Here is a 17,697-nt window from a genome sequence, read left to right as displayed (position 1 = left end):
ATACATAAACAGGCCAACTGGCTTAAAGCAGTGTCCCCAGTTTTCTAGCTGGTTTGGATCATGGGGACCCTGGCTTAGGAGTACTCTCCAAACCATGGACATTGTTTTGTTGCTAGTAATTATTACTCTCTCCCTGATAAGCTGGGTTCTCTCAAAAGTTTTAAAGGCATGTGGGCAGCCACTGACCAGCCAACACATGGTCTCTCTCTGACTGAAGTGACAAAAGAGAACAGAAGAACGGAACCAGGGCCAAGAATACAAGCCTGACATCACCTCTTGTGAATGCTACACTGAGAGCAGAAGAGGCAATGGTGACTGAGGGTCATGTTAGTACTGATATTTTTGACCAAACCTCTTGAATGGTCAAGAGGATGAGAAAAGGGAGAATTACTGAAATAAATTTCTAGGCCAAAGATGGAGCCACTCCTGCCCAGAGTGCCACAGCAAGGGAGCAAAACTTAGTAACTTTGGTATCTCTGTAAATGTTCTGCTTGACCAGAAACACAGTATATCTAGTCAGCCAATCCCCAAACTCTGGGCTTTATAATTACTTTCTTGTTCTTTATTCATTTTCTATTTTTCTCTTCCATGTTCGTTTTTTTTTTTTTTTTTTTTTGGCCGCCAGGTGGCTTGCAGGGATCTTAGTTCCCTGACCAGGGACTGAACCTAGGTCCTCAGCAGTGAAAGTGCAGAGGAGTCCTAACCAATGGACCGCCAGGGAATTCCCATTTCTTCCTTGTTCCTTATTCTTTATCCTATGAAAGTGTCCTGCCTTCAGTCCCGTGTTGCAGTTCTTTGGACCCTTGGGAACAAACAGTGGTGGCTTCATGAAGTGTTAAAGTATGTTTAACACCTAAATTCTCTTCCTTAATCATTTTTTAACAGTACTAATCTGTTAGAAGATTAATACTGAAGTATTCACAGGTTAAATAATGAGATGTGCTTTAAAATAATACTATTGGATGGGGCAAAGATTGATGAAACAAGATAGATTGGTGTATGTTGATGATTATTGAAACAAGCTAATGGACACATGAGGGTTCATTATACTATTGTCTCCATTTCTGTGAATGTTTGACATACTCCATTAAGAAAAAAAGAAAAATAACATGGGGCTTTCTACTCACAGAATTTCGAGCCAGTCATGACCCGCGGTTACTTCAATAAAGCGGGTTGACTATTGCAGCACTATAATCAGAGGGACGGCTGTAAGCAGCAACGCAAGCAAAGTGCCTTACGAAATGCTGTTTTATTATTATTTATTGTCATTACTATGGTTGCCAACACTAATTAGGTGCCTCCGAGAGTTCCCGCCTCCTCTCCCTGTTAATAATGGTTTATTCCACTCTTCGGCTGGTTCTTTCCCGTGGTTCCTTCCTCCTAGTCCCGCGCGTACCCCCCCGCAGCCCCAATGGTTTAGCCTGGCTTCCCAGGGGAAACCCGGTGGGGCGGAGCACGAGGTTTCTGAGAGCGGCCGCGGTCCCCTCTCCGGAGACCACTTGGACCGCTCCGCGTCGGGAGTGGGCAGGTAATCGTGGGGCAGGGCGCGAGTCCTGGGCTCCGACTGGCCAGCTCTGGAGTAAACATCCGGCTGGGTGGGGCGGGGCCGGAAGTGGAAAGCGAAGGAGGCGGCTGAGGCGGCTCCGGAGGTTCAGGGCTCGGAGTCGGTGCCTCCAGGTGCCATGGGCCGGGCTGGCCCGCGCTGAGGGCGACGCAGGGCGCTGATAGGGACGCGGGGCTGGGCCATGGCCGGCGCTCGGGCAGCCGCCGCCGCCTCGGCGGGGTCCTCGGCTTCTTCAGGCACCCCACAGCCGCAGGAGCCGGGGCTCGGGGAGCTGCTGGAGGAGTTCTCCCGGACTCAGTACCGGGCCAAGGACTGCAGCGGGACGGGAGGCTCTAAGGTGAGTACGGAGGCGCGATGAGCAGAAAGAGAAGGTCCCTGGTTTGCGACGTTGCTGAGGTCAGGGGTCATAGGACAGAGAGAGAGGGAAGTGCCCAGTGTCTGGACCCGGAGAGTAAGGGTTGGGTTTAAAAACCGAAAAGGAGGAACTGGGCTCAGAACGAGCCAAGCCAAGGAAGGACGACGTTTTGGTTTGAGACAAAAGGGTGTGGAGGTCAGAGATTAGCGCTGAGTGGCCTTGTTCAGAGATTAGAGAAGAGGCGCTGAGGAGGGTTATTCCCATGCGTTAGGTATGGGGACAAAAACCCTCATGTCTAGATTTTTTGAAGTGTAGAGGATTTATCCAGGTCAGAGATCAGAGTGAAGGGGCTGGAGGGGTGGGGCAGAATGGAGCCAAGAGATAAACTGAGTGTGTTGCTCCCTTGTATAGTCTCAGCATGACTTTAGAATTAGGCCCATCCCTTTCCTTCCCCCATAAAGCAGGAAGGCAACTCATACTCCCTCTGTTCCTTTGTCAAAAGCAAGTCTTAGTTTCTCTTTTTTTCTACTTTTGGGATTCCCTTCAGGCTCCTTATTGCCAGACCTGGAAGGCTTCCAGTCTGGTCAGGCCATTCCCATCTTAGGCATTGCCTGACAGTCTGATGGGAATCTTGCCGACCCTGCCATCTTTCATCCCCCACGTGGTTTTGGCAGGTTTAGCATCAGGTTTTCCAATGGAATTCTGTTCCCTCCCAGGCCATGAAACTCTGGTTTGGCTCCAGGGGTTACCTATGCTAGGACTTACTGAACTTGGCATCTGCTAGTCTGAAGTAATGCAGGGAAGACTTCGTAATGATGGGTCTCCCCCACTCTCCAAATGACCGAGTATTTTTCAGAGCTTAGCCTGAGGACCACCTGTTTCATCATCATCTGGGGTGTTTGTTAAAAATAAAGGTTCCTTGATCCCACCCAGTCCTACTGAGTTAGAATTTCTGAGGGTGGGAATCTGGAATTTGTATTTTCTAATAGGCTTCTTAATGATACTCATGCCCCTTGAAATTTGAGGATTTCTAATTCTTGTGAGTTTTTCCCTCCACGTTGGTCTTTTGGGTGGCTAGAGGGTCAGTTTTGCTGGGCCCCCCTTCCTTCTTACACACCCCTGAAGATTAGGGTTGTAAAAAGTTATACTTGACTCACTCCACCTGGTCCTAAACTTCTGATCTTTTGCAGACTTGTTGAGATGTTACAGGTTTTATGTCGTTCTTCTGGTGGGTCTTTCCCTGAACTGAGCAAAACAAGAGCAATTTTAAGGGAGGTGTTCCTTCTATTTCATAAGCAAATTGCGTGTAAGGAGACAGCTTTGTCTGCATCTTTTACTCATTACACTAACTAGAGCTTCTAGGTACTGGTCTGTGGCTGGAGAATGGGGAAGAATCTGGAGCCAAAGGAAGATAATGGATTAGTGTCGGTTAAAGTAACCTAGAGAGGGACTTCCCTGGTGGCGCAGTGGTTAAGAATCTGCCTGCCAATGCAGGGGACAGGGGTTCGAGCCCTGGTCCGGGAAGATCCCACGTGCCGTGGAGCAACTAAGCCCGTGTGCCACAACTACTGAGCCTGCACTCTAGAGCCCGCGAGCCACAACTACTGAAGCCCATGCTGTGCAACAAGAGCAGCCACCACAATGAGAAGCCCGCGCACTGCAACAAAGAATAGCCCCTGCTTGCCGCAGCTAGAGAAAGCCCGTGTGCTCCAGCAAAGACCCAATGCAGCCAAAAATAAAATAAATAAATAATTAAAAATAAAATAAAGTAACTTAGAGCAGGGGTTCTTAATATTTTATGGATTGTGGACCCCTTTGAGAATCTAATGAAAGATGTCAACCTCTCTTCAAATGCTTATCATACACAGTTTCACCACTACATTGAGGGGTTCAGAGTCTCTCCCGGAGTTTACCATGTGGGTTCATGAACCACACGTTTAGGGGCTGTGATCTAGCAAGATGTCTTTTCCTGGTATTGAATTATAATCACAGAGGCACATTGTCATTCCCAGAGACCTCTCCAGGTCAGGAACCGCCTAATTCTCAGAACGCCAGAATCTTCTTTATGCTCAGATCTCCTCCTCTGTGCAGGTTGAGCGCATTGAGAAGAGGTGTCTGGAGCTGTTTGGCCGAGACTACTGTTACAGCGTGATCCAAAATGTGAATGGGGATATCTGCGGCCACTACCCCCAGCACATCGTGTTCCTGGAGTATGAGAGTTCTGAGAAGGAGAAAGACACGTGAGCATCATGTAACCAAAGCGTGCCCATCTGGGAAGGCCTTGACAGCTCATCCCCGGGGTTAGGAAAGTCTGCAGCTGGGTGGGGCAGGCTCACTTTTCCCAGGTGTCAAGCCTCATTGGCATCTTTGTTTTCTTCAGGGTTTCACATCTTAGATTGGCAGAGTAGCACAGCGTAGAAGGAGGGGTTGGGAGTCACAGCCCTGGCCTCCTGTTTTACTCCTACCCTATAGCTCATTGTCCTGAGACAGCTGACTTCACAGCTCACCTCTCTGAACCTCAGTGTTTTCTGTTCTGTTTTTTTCTTTTTTTTTAAGAGAGCAAGTGGGAGGTATGCTTTGTCAACATGTGGAAGGGCACTTACCGTATGTAGAGATTAAGAGCCTGAGGTCAGCGTACGTGCTGGCTGCCCTGCTTGCTGGCTGTGTAACTAACTTGGGCAAGGTACTGAACCTCTTTGTCTCTTAGTTTCCTCATCAGTTTCTACCTCTATTTAGAAAAGTGGCTTTTGCAGTTCCTGCCGATAAACAGGGTTATTCCAAGCCTGACGTGTGTGCTGTAAGAATTAGAAATAAGAGCTACCATTTATTGAGGGCCTCCCAAGGCCCGAGTGCTTTGCGTGTGGTAACAGTTCACACCAGAGCAGACACAGAGCACCCAGCACAGGATGCAGCCCATAGGCAGTCAGTAAATGGTAGCAGTTGTTTGACACTGATAAATAATCACTGATGCTCTAGGAAGTGCTTTCTGTTGATCTCAAAGTTTGTTCCCCTAGGCGCCCTGCTTGCTGTTGATTTTAAGGGAATTCCAGAAGCTGTTGCCAACAATATCCATGAAAGCCTGGCCCCGTGGAAGCACTGTGATGATGAGTGCTATGGTAGAGTCGTGCTGCAAAGTGCAGCGGGCCATCACTGCTCACAGTGCGCCCATCAGCGCACCCAGGAACGGCTAGAGATTCTGAGTCTTGGACTCCAGAGCCACTGAATCAAAATCACAGCATAACAAGATGGCCCAGTGATTCGTACGCACATGGAGGTTTGAGAAGCACTGCTGTAGACGAACTGGGGAGAACGGGTGGATTCTGCCCGGTGTGTGTTTCGGGAGACCTTTCAGCTGGATTTGGAAGGATGAGTAGGGGTGTCCCTGAAATGTCCTTTGTTAGGGACCAGCTTGTATATGGTCTTTTTTTTTTTTTTTTTTAACATCTTTATTGGAGTATAATTGCTTTACAATTGTATATGGTCTTGATCATCAGGCATGTGGACTTGTGGGTGTTAGTGGTTATTGGGCTAGTACCCCCTGAGCAGTCATTGAAATCACAGATTCCAGGGTCCCTGAATCACAGTTTCCAGAATCTGTGCCTCAGAGAGCTCCCTAGATGAGTCTCACCTTTGCTATAGCCTGGGAACCGCAGGGAGCCAGAGAAGCCTTTCAAGCGGAGGAGTAAAATGGGAGATCTATAAGTGTGCCCTGTAATGAGGTCGTGGTGGGGTGCACTGAGAAAAAAGAATGTATTGGGAAAAGGAATTGAATGTAGATCAGAGCACTTGTATGACTGCCTCTTCTTTCTGTCACCACCATGGCACTCCCATCTTGCCTAGCAGGGTCTAGCCGCCCAGGCTAGGGCCACTGCAGTATATCCCTAACCCTAGAGGAGTTGTGGAGTTTGTTTTTGTTTGTTTGTTTGTTTTTTGTTTTTTTGGCGGTACGCGGGCCTCTCACTGTTGTGGCCTCTCCCGTTGCGGAGCACAGGCTCCAGACGCACAGGCTCAGCGGCCATGGCTCACGGGCTCAGCGGCCATGGCTCACGGGCCCAGCCGCTCCGCGGCATGTGGGATCTTCCCGGACTGGGGCACGAACCCGTGTCCCCTGCATCGGCAGGCGGACTCTCAACCACTGCGCCACCAGGGCAGCCCTGTTTGTTTTTATTTATTATTTGGTTGTGCCGGGTCTTAGTCGCGGCACGTGGGCTCCTTAGTTGCGGCAGGCGGGCTCCTTAGTTGTGGCTTGTGAACTCTTAGTTGTGGCACGCATGTGGGATCTAGTTCACTGACCAGGGATCGAACCCAGGCCCCCTGCGTTGGGAGCATGGAGTCTTACCCACTCCGCCACCAGGGAAGTCCCGTGGACTTTGTTTTTACTTTTCACTTCTTGCAAGGCCTCGAAGTGATACTGAGTGGGCGATGCCTGTTAAAGAGAAGGGAGTATGTGCATGTTCAGGTGGGAAGAAGTAGAACTTTTTGCTTCTTTACACATGCCTGGACTTGGTGTTAATATGACACTAATTAGACTGAGTTACACAGGGTAGAACTGGATTCGGGAAGTGGTTTGGTCCTCTTAACCCACCTCCCCAGTTGAGCCCGTATCTGGGACTAGAAGCCTGGATGGGGATCTCTGAACGACGAAGACATGAGTTTGTCAACGAGGCAAACTGCTGCCATGAGGCAGACCCCAGGGGTCTAGTTGCAGGCCCTACCAGAGAGATGAAGTCCCTACCTTTAGATCTGGTGGGTAACACAGACCAATCAATGAGCAATGACAGTGTAACAAAGGCCAGAATTAGGGCAAGTACAGGTGAAGCATTGGGAGACAGTGGTTAAAGTTCTGCACTTGCTAATTCCAACTCGTGTGTGAGCGTAGGGTGGGGGGGGTTGTTCTCCCATTCCACCAACTTTCAGACGCCAGCCTTGTGTTTTACAGATAACATTAGATCCCACAGGTTAAGGGCTCAGTCCCACAAGACAGACATAAATACACAAGCTCACTTTCATTCATTCAAATATGAGTATCAGGTGCCTGACACAGCCCAGTGCTTAGCACAGTAAGGGAAAGATTCTGAGGCCAAGAGATAAAAATAAAAACAGGAACCACTGAGAACAGAAACTGAATTGGTTCTTTGAGTAGGGGACCCAGGAAAATAAAGCACCAGCTAGCCTAACAAGAAAAAGGTGCCTTCCTTCACATGATAAGACTGCCCAGAGCCTCTAAGAGGGAAATGCTGGCATATTCTCTCCCTCAGTTTTGTGGAGAGTTTACTGAATGGAAGGATTCAGCCTGGGAGAATCATATGCAGTTTCAAGGCTTTTAGAGCTGCTGGAGTGAGCTCCGTGAGAGTCAGTTAAAACAGATGGTGCTGACCACATCTGTGCAAATGGACGGAGGCCACCAAAAGGTGGGAGGGAGACTACTGTGAGCAGTACTGTGTGTGCTCAGTTTTATATTATCTTGGCATCTGAGTTTAATTAGGCCATTGCTTCATTCTGAGGTGCCTTTTTTTTTTTAACGTTTTGGCTGCATTGGGTCTTTGTTCCTGTGCATGGGCTTCTCATTGCGGTGGCTTCTCTTATTGCGGAGCATGGTCCCTAGGTGCATGGACTCAGTAGTTGTGGCATGTGGGCTCAGTAGTTGTGGCACACGGGCTTAGTTGCTCCGCGGCACGTGGGATCTTCCCGGACCAGGGCTCTAACCCGTGTGCCCTGCATTGGCAGGCGGATTCTTAACCACTGTGCCACCAGGGAAACCCTGAGGTGCCTTTTTATTTCATAGAGAACCTGAGTGAGGGGAAGGTGGCAGAACTTAGTTTTCAGTGAGCCATGTTTTTTCTAGGACCTGGCTGGTTGGCCTGTGCCATCCTACGGGCACCTTGAAGAGGCACCCCAGCCTTCCACCTTCCATCAAAAAAAGGAAAAAAATCTTGATCGTAAAAATAACATGTAGTCACTTCTTTGTTGTTTGAATTGGTTATGGTAAGGATGTAATAATTCTGTGATTTAAAACAAAATGTCTAATAAAAATGAAAAAAAATCTTAAATCAGACCTTACAGAAAAATACACCATAGGAAGTATAAGTCCTCTTATTTTATCCCCTGTTCTCTTTCCATGATCACCAAACTCTTGGTCCAGGTTTTTATTTGAAGACCGCTGTTTAACTTCAATTTCACATCTTCACTTGATAGTAGTTATTTTATTAGTAACTGGTTTGAGAATATATCTATGAAGGCTACTAAGAAATCAGCAGTGTTTTTAAAAGACTGTATTTTTATTGGTGCCAGCAGCATCCAGATATGCTTAAAAGGGTACCACAGATGTATAGGAGTTGGTGAACTTACTCATTCTGAGACAATTATTTGTGTGCACATGCTGTGCAGTGACACGGGAGTGCTAGCACGACTAGGATGTAGAAGGAATGAACGCCCTCTTGGACTCGGCCTGGAAGCTCAGCCCTTGTAAGGAGGGCACTTGAGTGTCTTCCCTCCCTTCTCTTCTGTCACCCTGCATTACTCTGCATGGCGGGGGTAGCTTCCCACTCTTGAACTTTCCTGCCTCCTGTTCCTCTTGCAACCAGAAGCTCTGACTGGCTGCTGTGGAGTCTTTTGTTAAGAATCTACGGGTGGGGACTTCCCTGGTGGTCCCGTGGTTAAGACTCTGCACTTCCACTGCAGGGGGCACGGGTTCAAACCCTGGTCAGGGAACTAAGATCCTGCATGCCTTTCAGCACGGCCAAGAAATTTTAAAAGAAGAAAAGAAAAAAAGGATCAATGGGTGAAGCTATGAGAGTAGACCCTTATTTTAGGGGTCAGCTGATTTAACCTGATTTAATATGTGTGAGTTGCTTAAGCTCATTTCTAAATGTGTTTTTTTCATCTTCTAGAAGCTCCCTTATTAAACCCAGTGCATTAACTACGGTGCTTCTCAAGGCCACAAATAGCTTCTCTTTCACTACCTTTGCTCCAGCATTCCCTCCCCTGTTGGCTTTTTGGACTGTTAGAGGTAGCTGGAACTTTGGGGAGGTATCAGAGGCTCATAGCCGTGTGAAATGTGAACCTTCATCTTATCCTGCACTCTGAAAGATGACAAGAATGGCCCCATGATTTCCTGAGGGTCCCCAGCACACGTATTGTCTTACTTTTGGAGTAAGATACTGAACCCCCTAGATATAATCAACGTTCAGTTTGCTATATATGTTTCTGTATTTTAAATACCATGTCTTCAGAGTAGCTTTTTTTTTTTAATCTTAAAGGTTTTGAAATCAGGATGACTTCCATTTTATTATCTATAATATAGCATTTTTTTCTTTTCTTGAAAAGCTTAGAATGTCCATGATCTAGAATTTAGGAATCTGAGCATTTATTAAATTTGGAATGAATATTCACACACACAGAACCCTAGTATGGGGCACACAGTACTCACGCGGAAGCAGACTGACCTACCTCTCTTGCCCGTTTTTAGGTTTCAGAGCACCGTACAGGTGAGCAAGTTGCAGGACCTCGTCAACCGCAGCAAGACGGCCAGGTGCAGAGGACGTTTTGTCTGCCCAGTGATCCTGTTCAAGGGCAAGGTAAGACCACACCTTAGCCTCGCACTCCCTGAGACCCTCTCGTGGGGTACCTGGCTTAATGCAAAGTGTAGAGTCTCGTGTTCTTGGCTTTTGCCAGCCAAGTTTGGGTGATTACTGGGTGCCTGGTGCGGTGGGAAGCAGGCCAGAGAAACAGACCAATTCTGATACAACTTTTTTTGAAGGTGAGTCTAATTAGGAAAGGGACAGTCACAGCAGAGGACCCCACCCTGTGTCCTGGAGCCAGACTGCCTACGTTCTGATCCCGGCTCTGTTACTTCCTGCCTGTGCAAGGCCTCAGTTTCTTCCTCTATAAAAGGGGAAAAATAATCATGCCTACATCAAAAGTTCATGAATAGATTAGATCAGATGAGTAAGTACATTGTTGTTTGTTCATTCTTTCAGTCATATAATTTACCAAGTATTTATTGAATGTGTGTCATGTTCAGGCCTCAAGGTACATCAGCATACAAGGTACACAAAAATCCGCACCCTTATCAAGCTTATATTCTAGTGACTGTTGTTAATTTGGCTGCCCACTATGGTCTCATTTCACCTCTTTTTATAATCCTTTGGTGTATTTGATATTCCCATTTTGCAAATGAAACGAAGGCTCAGAGTGGTTAAATAACTTCCCCACGTTTACACAACTAGAGAGCTGGGGTTTAAACTTAACTGCAAAACGCACTCAAGTTACCACACTGCAGCTTAGGGCCACATGGTGTGGTGTCAGAGGAACCCACTTAAGACGGGCAGCAGTTGGGGACTTCCCTGGCGGTCCAGCGGTTAAGATCCTGTGCTTCCACTTCAGGGGGTGTGGGTTCGATTCCTGGTTGGGGAACTAAGATCCTGCATGCTGTGCAATGCGGTCAAAAATTAAAACAAAAAAACCCCAGATGGGCAGCAGTGTGGACTGACAGACATGGCCTCATTAAGTGAGCGGGACTAGGCAGCAAGCTTTGGAGGAAGGGTGGGAGGGTGTTCCAGGCAGGTGCCAGCGCTGGGGGAGCATGAAGCCAGGTGCGCAAAGTCCGAGAGACTCCCTGACGGGAGCGCAAGGTACGTGGTGGAGCCGAGGATGGAAGGGACTGAATGCAGGAGGCTGGTTGCTGGCCAAGGTGTTTAGGTTTGCTGGGAGAGCCACTGTGATTTCTGAGCAGGGAAGTACAAGATGCAAATAGCATTTTGAGAAAGATTAATCCAGAAGGAACGGACTAACAGAGAGCCTGGAGCAGGGGAGGGAAGCAGGGGTGTAGCCTCTCTATTCTTGTTTTTGTTTTTTTTTTAATCTTTATTGAGTTTGTTACAGTATTGCTTCTGTTCTATGTTTTGGTTTTTTGGCCGCCAGGCATGTGGGATCTTAGGTTCCTTACCAGGGATCGAACCTGCACCTGCTGCACTGGAAGGTGAAGTCTCAACCACTGGACCGCCAGGGAAGTCCCTTAGGCTCTCTATTCTAGTTGTCCAATATGTACCTGAATGCGCTGTGGTCTTGGTGCCTGTCGGACTATATAGTCCGGCTCCCAGCGCAGATGAGGACTGGGGCAGGGCAGTGGGGAGGAGAGACACAGGGCTTGTTTCCATCCCTTTGTGCCTTCCTTTCGTAAAATGGAAGAAGGGGGGATGTGAAAGGGGGGGGTAGGAAAGGAGACTTGACCACAGGCTTTCGTGGACAGGTCGATTTTAGGGAAAAGTATGTCTGGAAGTCAAGTTCCAGAAATTGATCATCTTAAAGCTATTTATTCCCTCTTCCCCTTTGGAAAGTTCCGTGTTGCTGTAAGCTCTGGGAACTCCGGTTTAGATAACTGGACTATAACACACTGCTCTGTGGGGCATAGTGCTTGTTGCTAGAATGTACATAGGAAAACTCAAACCTGTGCTTCCCACAGTGTGTTCCACAGAATAGTAATTTAAGGATGTGCTTGTGCAAAGCATTCCCTGTCAAACAAGGGTGAGAGATAGCACGTTACTAGATTTGGCCTGACCCCCAAGCTCCAGATTCAAGAGGTACATCGGTAAGTGTGCACTGACACAGGAAAGGCTCTGAGAAGTCCTGAAGCAGAGGGACCTGTGTAGTGCAGTCAGGTCTGCTATTTCTCACTCGGCAGACCTTGAGGAAGGGACTTTCCGGAATGCATTTGGGAAAGTGCCACATTGACTGGCTTAGTCCAGTGAGATTGCAGCAGGCCTGGGAGAAAGAGCCCAAGGCAACTCACTTCAGAGGAAGGGCAAAGAGTTGGAGGGATTATCCTCTCTTTTTTTTTGGCCATGCCGTGCAGCTTGTGGGGTCTTAGTTCCCCAAGCAGGGATCAAACACCTTATATACGTTTTATTCCTATTGTGTTTGCAAGTCTGCTGTCTCCTCTCAGCGGTAATCCCTTTGAGGGCAGAGGCCTTGTCTTGCTGCTGTCCTCCCAGCGCCTAGCAAGTGCCCACCCAGCTTGTACGTGCAAGCTGGGAAGGTGGGAAGACACTGCTCTTTAAAGTGGTCGTGGGCTCTGCTGGGTTCTCGGGGGACAAGTGACTAAGACAGGCCTGTCCCTGTGGAGCTCAGTGAGTGGGGAAGGTTGACCTGTGAACTAGCAGCTGAGCGGGAGATGGCAAAGGGCAGGAGAGGGTCTTCTGTTGTGAGGTGGGGATCTCATCCTCAGAGACGTGGCTCCCAGCAGGCCCTAGCCAGTGCAGTGACAGCAGTGTTTGCTACCAGCACATCCTGCCGGGCTGGGGAGGGGGAGGTATGTTCAGAAGTGCCCGCTTCCTGCTTCTCTCCAGATTCAGTCCAGTGTGGCTGGGGCAGCCAAGGAACTAAATGTCTGATTGTATTTCATTTCAATTAATTTCCATTTTATAGCTGAAGCAATGTAGATTTTTTTTGGTTAAACACAACTTTATTTTGGGGCAGGACTACGTTTCCCTTTAAATGCTGAAAATAAAGTATCCTAGTTGAGATGTGCTGCAAGTATAAAATACATATTGAATTTTGAAGACTTAGTCCAAAAAATGTAAAACATGAATAATTTTTAAAGTGATTATATGTTGACATAGTAATATTTTGGATATATTGGGTTAAATGATATATTTTATTAAAATTCTTTTACAACTAAGTTCAAGCATTTAAGGGTAAGCAGTTCTCCCATGCCGTTCTCTTCCCCAACATCTGTATCTGGGTTTTAGGCAGTTAAAAGCAGAACAGGTCATCTTTCTCTTTGTTTCCTCCCTTAAAGAGATGGGGAGCAGAGGGCAGCTGCTTTTATTCCGTGTGCTAAAGTTGGTTACTACATTAGCATATCCTATAGAGCCGTATTTCTCATGCAGAGTTAGAGGCCACTCCTAATTTGGTAAGTGGAGAGCATTCAGAGTACATCCTGCTTTTTCAGTCAAGAGCGAAGCTTAAAGTACAGAAATGGCAGATTATGCTTTGGAGCCGTGAGGCCAGGGAGCAAGGTCAGGTGTTAGACTCTGCCTTGGGGTGCAGCTTCCCCCAGGTGCCGGCTCGGGACCTTCCTGCAGAGGTTGGTGCTTCACTTGGGGAGCTGGCCCTCTCTCCCATTCTTCTCCATCTGATGAGTCCTCTGTGCCAGGTGTATCTGCCTCTGTTACCAAAAAGACAGGGTCGAAAAGAGATGGGAGAACTGAGCAGAAAGAAGAATCTGAACCTTGAAAAGAACTCAGAGCTCAGCAGCTAAGGAAGGAAGGGGTGTGTGTCCGCTCTGAAAAGAGTTAACAGAGTAATGCAAAGAAGACTGAGATTTGGCGCCGGCAGCTTGGATGATGGGGGAGGGTGGGCATGATAACATGTGCCAGTCAAACTCAAACCACGTACCCCCCATTGTCTTGCTTTCAGGAATCAGACCTCCCTTCTTACCATGAGAGTCTTGGGGGGTCCTCAGCCTGAGGATTGACATTTCCCTGCTGCAGTTCCTAATTACTGAGTTGGTCTCTTCAGAGTAGGGCCTCTTATCGGGGGCTGGAGATGGGTCCATGGATGGACTTGGAGATGTAGGTAAACTCTGGTGTGTACATTTTTATCCAGAGACAGTTTATCATTTTCATCAGATTTTCAAAATGCTTTTGGACCCAGAAAAAATGAAGCAGCCCCAGCAGAGTGCATCCTGCTCAGGCCAGCAGGAATCTCTGCCCGAGCCCTTCTTCATAGGCTTCCAGGACAACCCTCCCACGATTGCATTCTTGCCCCCGGCACTGGAAAATCACCCCACCCCGCCCGGGTTGTAGCAGGTTGCCTTTCTATCACCTGCCCCCTGCCCCAGCCGGGTGATGACCTGCCAGTTCCCACCACACCCCTTTCCTAGCAGCAAAACCGTTTCTTTCCCCCTGTCTTACAAGTGGAGAAGAAGACCCCTTGGGCAGTATTCTGCAGTTTTCCAGGGACCCTCCTTACACCACCAGGCTGCGTGACCCGTTCAGAAATGCCTTCCCCCTGCCTAGTGTAACCTCCCAGCCACCCTCACAGCCTCCCTCAGCCTGTAACTGGACCGTGGGGTCACCAGATACCTCCTCTCATTCCTCCTGCATCTCATCAAACACAATTTATAAAGATTCAGCCTTAAAGTTAAATAATGAAGTTCATGCCCATTGCCTGGTTTCTAGAATTCTAGCTCTTGAAATGCTCCTTCAGTGATGAGGAAAGAGTAAAAGGATAGTTAAGCACAGTTAAAGCCACTACGCTTCCTTGATACAGAGGAGAGAGAAGATAAAATTTCTTTAAAAAAAAAAAAAAAACCCGAACATTTCTCCCTTAATTGGCCCTCCTGCTGCAAAGGTTGCCCTCCACTGTGCTAAGCAGTTCCAGTGACGGTCAGCTCGCAGGCTCCGGAGGGAGGTGGGCTCGATCAGGTCCCAGCTCAACCCCCTCTGTGGTACCTTAGGCATCACTTCACCTCCCTGCGTCCATGCCTCGTCTTTTCATCTGTGAAGCAGCAACAGTGCCTGCCGCCTGCGACATCTCTCTCATGGGCTTGTGTAAATCCAGTGGGAAGGTGGTGTACTTGTTTCAGTCCTGTACTCATAAACACATGTGATAACCGCCAGATCTTACCCAAGTACATGCGTGACGACCACTGAATCTACCCATTACTGTTAGTGACACTCTGGTGCCTCTCGTTTGGGAGAGAGAACCTCTTGACAGAGGCTGCAGGTTAAATTCTAGGCATACTTCGGAGTGACTGCTGTGAAGACTTTGGGCAGTGCTCCTGCACCCATTTTCCTGGCCTGGAGGGTCCCCAGGGGTTCCCCCCACTGTGTGCACTTCAGAAAACCACCTGACTGTTGGTCAGAGGGTACAAACTTCCAGTTGTGAGATGAGTAAGTTCTGTGGATCTAATGTACAGCATGGTGATTATAGTTAATAATACTGTATTAGATACATGAAAGTTGCACAGAGAGATGATCTTAAATGTTTTCACCACAAAAAAAGAAGTGGTGATTATGTGACATGATGCAGGTGTTAGCTAACGCTACGATGGTAATGATTTTGCAATAAGTAAGCGTATCAGATCAGTGTGTTGTACACCTTAAACTTACACAATGTCATATGTCAATTATATCTCAAGAAAGCCTGGGAAAAACCGAACCAAAAAACTCCAGAAAACCACCTGACCCTGAAAATGCGGTTTCTCTCCCAGCATATTTGCAGGTCGGCAACGCTGGCTGGATGGGGGGAGCTGTATGGACGCACTGGCTACAACTATATTTTCTCAGGTGAGCGTTGAGCTGCACCGTCTTTGACTAAGAACAGGAAGCCAGTGGTGGAGAATAGCCACCTAGGGCTGCAGTGGTGTAGGTGGAGGGGCAGCAAGCTGGGGGATGGGCAAGGGCCCTCCTTTCATCACCTGAGGAGATGCTGGGGGTGACGAACACTGCCAGGCATGTGGGGCTTCGGATGCTGAGAGAGGCAGGAGTGTGGTCCTTAGGGTGTAGCCGGGGGGAGACTGGTCAGGAAGCCCCTGGGTGGAGCCCCTGCCTTGGCCTCGGTGCTGACCGCAGGTTTCTCCCACAGGGGGTGCAGACGACGCCTGGGCAGATGCAGAGGATGTCACGGAGGAGGACTGTGCGCTTCGGTCAGTGCCAGGTGGTTATGGGTCTGGGCTTGGGTTGGGGGCAGGCGTCTGAGCGGTGGTGGCCATTTTCCTACTGACGGTCATGACCTCATCAGTGGTCCAGGTGAGTGGATTGGCTCCCTTCCTCCTGCTGCCAGGCCCACGCCCCTGCAACAGGGTTGTTGAAGTCCACCCTGTAGCTTCACCCGAAGCTGACTTTATGGACTACCTGAGCAGTCTGTGCTCGCCAGGACTGCAGAGCGAGTGCCCCAACCCTGGGGTTCCTGGCACCCCAGGCCCAAAACACAGGCCAGACATCTGTGTGTCTTCAAGCCCCACGGTTTCCAGGGTGTGACGTCTGGCCTACCAGGTGATGCACAGCACACCTGGCCCGAGGCACAGGGCAAGCAAGGACTGTGGTCCCCACGTGAGAGGTGTGGGCACTAGGAGCTCCACAGCTGTGTGATAGGTGCCATAAGGCGCTTGCTACAGAGGAATGTTTTAGGCTCCCTTAAAGGGAAGGAGGGGGCTGGCTCCCACTCTTCCTACCTCCTTTCCAAATATTTTTAGAAAACGGCAGTAATGGTTATTTTGGAAAAGCTCCTTTGCATGGTCTGTACCACATGGAAAGTCTTTAACTGGTGTCGGGTGTCTCTGGAATGCACACCAGCACCCTGGTCAGATCAGCCGCCCAAAATCATGGCTCGGTGCATGAAAAGGCATCTCGCTGTGCCCGGCTTCTGCCCGTTAGTTCCAAGAGCAGTGGCTCTGGCTTGTGCTCAAGAATGTTTGGCTCTTCCCCCGGGATCAAACGACCTCTGCCCCAGCCAGGCCATCTTCCACAGTGCACACTGTTCTTGGTGAGGAGTCCGCTGGGGACAGCAAAGCAGTGGGCATTACAAAAAAAAATTAATGGTGACTTTATTCGTTCTGCTTTTGCCTTTATCTGTATGACTGATCAAAAGGCAGCCTGGAGATTAGGAAAATTTTATCTTTCTCCTTGCTTCAGCGGCCTTCTAAGCAGAGGGAATTCACTTGCTAATATTTCACAATCAGTTGATAACATAGCTCTAAAAAGTCCATCTCCCAGTGAAAGTTTCTATCTGTTACATTTTGAGCAAGTCATATGGCTAAAAACGGTCATAAATGGGGAAAGGGAGGGGGGTGGAGAGAGATAAACTCTAATGGAGGCTCAAAGACTCTATCAGCCAGTAGCCTGCTGCTTTTTAGAGCTCAGAGATTATCTTGAGTCTTCTGGCTTCACGTCAAGCAGCGCCAAAAATCCCTTTTCCGCCCCAGGTGTAGATCGCTCCTCTTTGAAATGCGTCCCAGAGAGCGGGATAATCACTTAGAAAGTCACCTTCCCTGGGAGCGGTTGTCCTCTCTTGGCCCTCCCTCTGTCTTCTGGAGAAGAGAATCAGAAATTCTTCTGTAGAAACTAGACTTCCTTGAACGCGCCCCTCACGCCCCAGACTTTTGTGGATGAATGTGCAGTGCACCTTCTCCCTCTGGCTCTTTGTTTCAGAAGTTCCGACACGCATCTTTTTGATAAGGTCAGAGGGTATGACATCAAGCTGCTCCGGTACCTGTCAGTGAAATACATCTGTGACCTGATGGTGGAGAACAAGAAGGTGAAGTTTGGCATGAAGTGAGTGCAGGGCACCCCCTGCGAAGTGGGTGGAGGCCGTGTGCTCACAGGCTCGTGGGGTCGGAGATGGCACAGAGCAGTTACAAGGGCACACTGCGTGCCAGGCCTCGTGCATCCTCTCCCTGTATCCTCACACAGCCCTCCTTGCAAGGAGGTTCTAGTGTCTCCCTCTTGGAGGGGAGAAACTGAAGCCGGAGAGGTTAAGTCACTTTCTCTGGGGTGGTGCGGAGAGCACCAAGGGAGCCGTGGGTCTCTAACGTGTGCTCTGCTGCTGCTGCGCCATCTCTGGTAGATTAGAGTCTCTTTTAAAGTGGATCGAAAAAAATCAGTATTTACTCAATTTTTATGTCCTGTGTGGAACAAATCTTCTTACGGTAAGGCAAAATTAGAAACAAATGGAACCTGGGTTAGGGTGATGAAATTTGGGGAATTTTTCCAAAGTGTTGTTTATTTTTTATAATAGCCACTTTTAATTTTGCCAAGTATGTCTTAGAAAATAA

General features: G+C 48.5%; 1 protein-coding gene across 20 annotated transcripts in view; it reads left to right on the top strand.

The window, feature by feature from the left end:
- Positions 1-1,599: 1,599 nt before the first annotated feature.
- The window catches only part of MTMR14 (myotubularin related protein 14), a 43,283-nt gene continuing 27,185 nt past the window's right edge, over positions 1,600-17,697 (top strand). For 3 of the 20 annotated variants that reach the window (XM_049716077.1, XM_033437272.2, XM_033437273.2), the window contains exons 1-6: positions 1,601-1,901; positions 4,011-4,159; positions 9,388-9,496; positions 15,064-15,211; positions 15,510-15,570; positions 17,075-17,197. In XM_049716077.1, coding sequence (XP_049572034.1) covers positions 1,746-1,901; positions 4,011-4,159; positions 9,388-9,496; positions 15,064-15,211; positions 15,510-15,570; positions 17,075-17,197 — 746 coding nt within the window. In that variant the 5' untranslated portion in view covers positions 1,601-1,745. Of the gene's footprint in view, positions 1,902-4,010; positions 4,171-4,985; positions 5,194-9,387; positions 9,497-15,063; positions 15,212-15,509; positions 15,571-17,074; positions 17,198-17,697 lie in introns of those variants that run through there. The other 17 variants (XM_049716075.1, XM_033437268.2, XM_012534823.3 and 14 more) reach the window with 13 other exon arrangements.

The sequence above is a fragment of the Orcinus orca genome, chromosome 10 (assembly GCF_937001465.1).
Source record: "Orcinus orca chromosome 10, mOrcOrc1.1, whole genome shotgun sequence".
NCBI lineage: Eukaryota > Metazoa > Chordata > Mammalia > Artiodactyla > Delphinidae > Orcinus > Orcinus orca.
The sequence above is the reverse complement of the archived record's forward strand: the minus strand, read 5'-3'. Positions and strand labels throughout refer to the sequence as shown.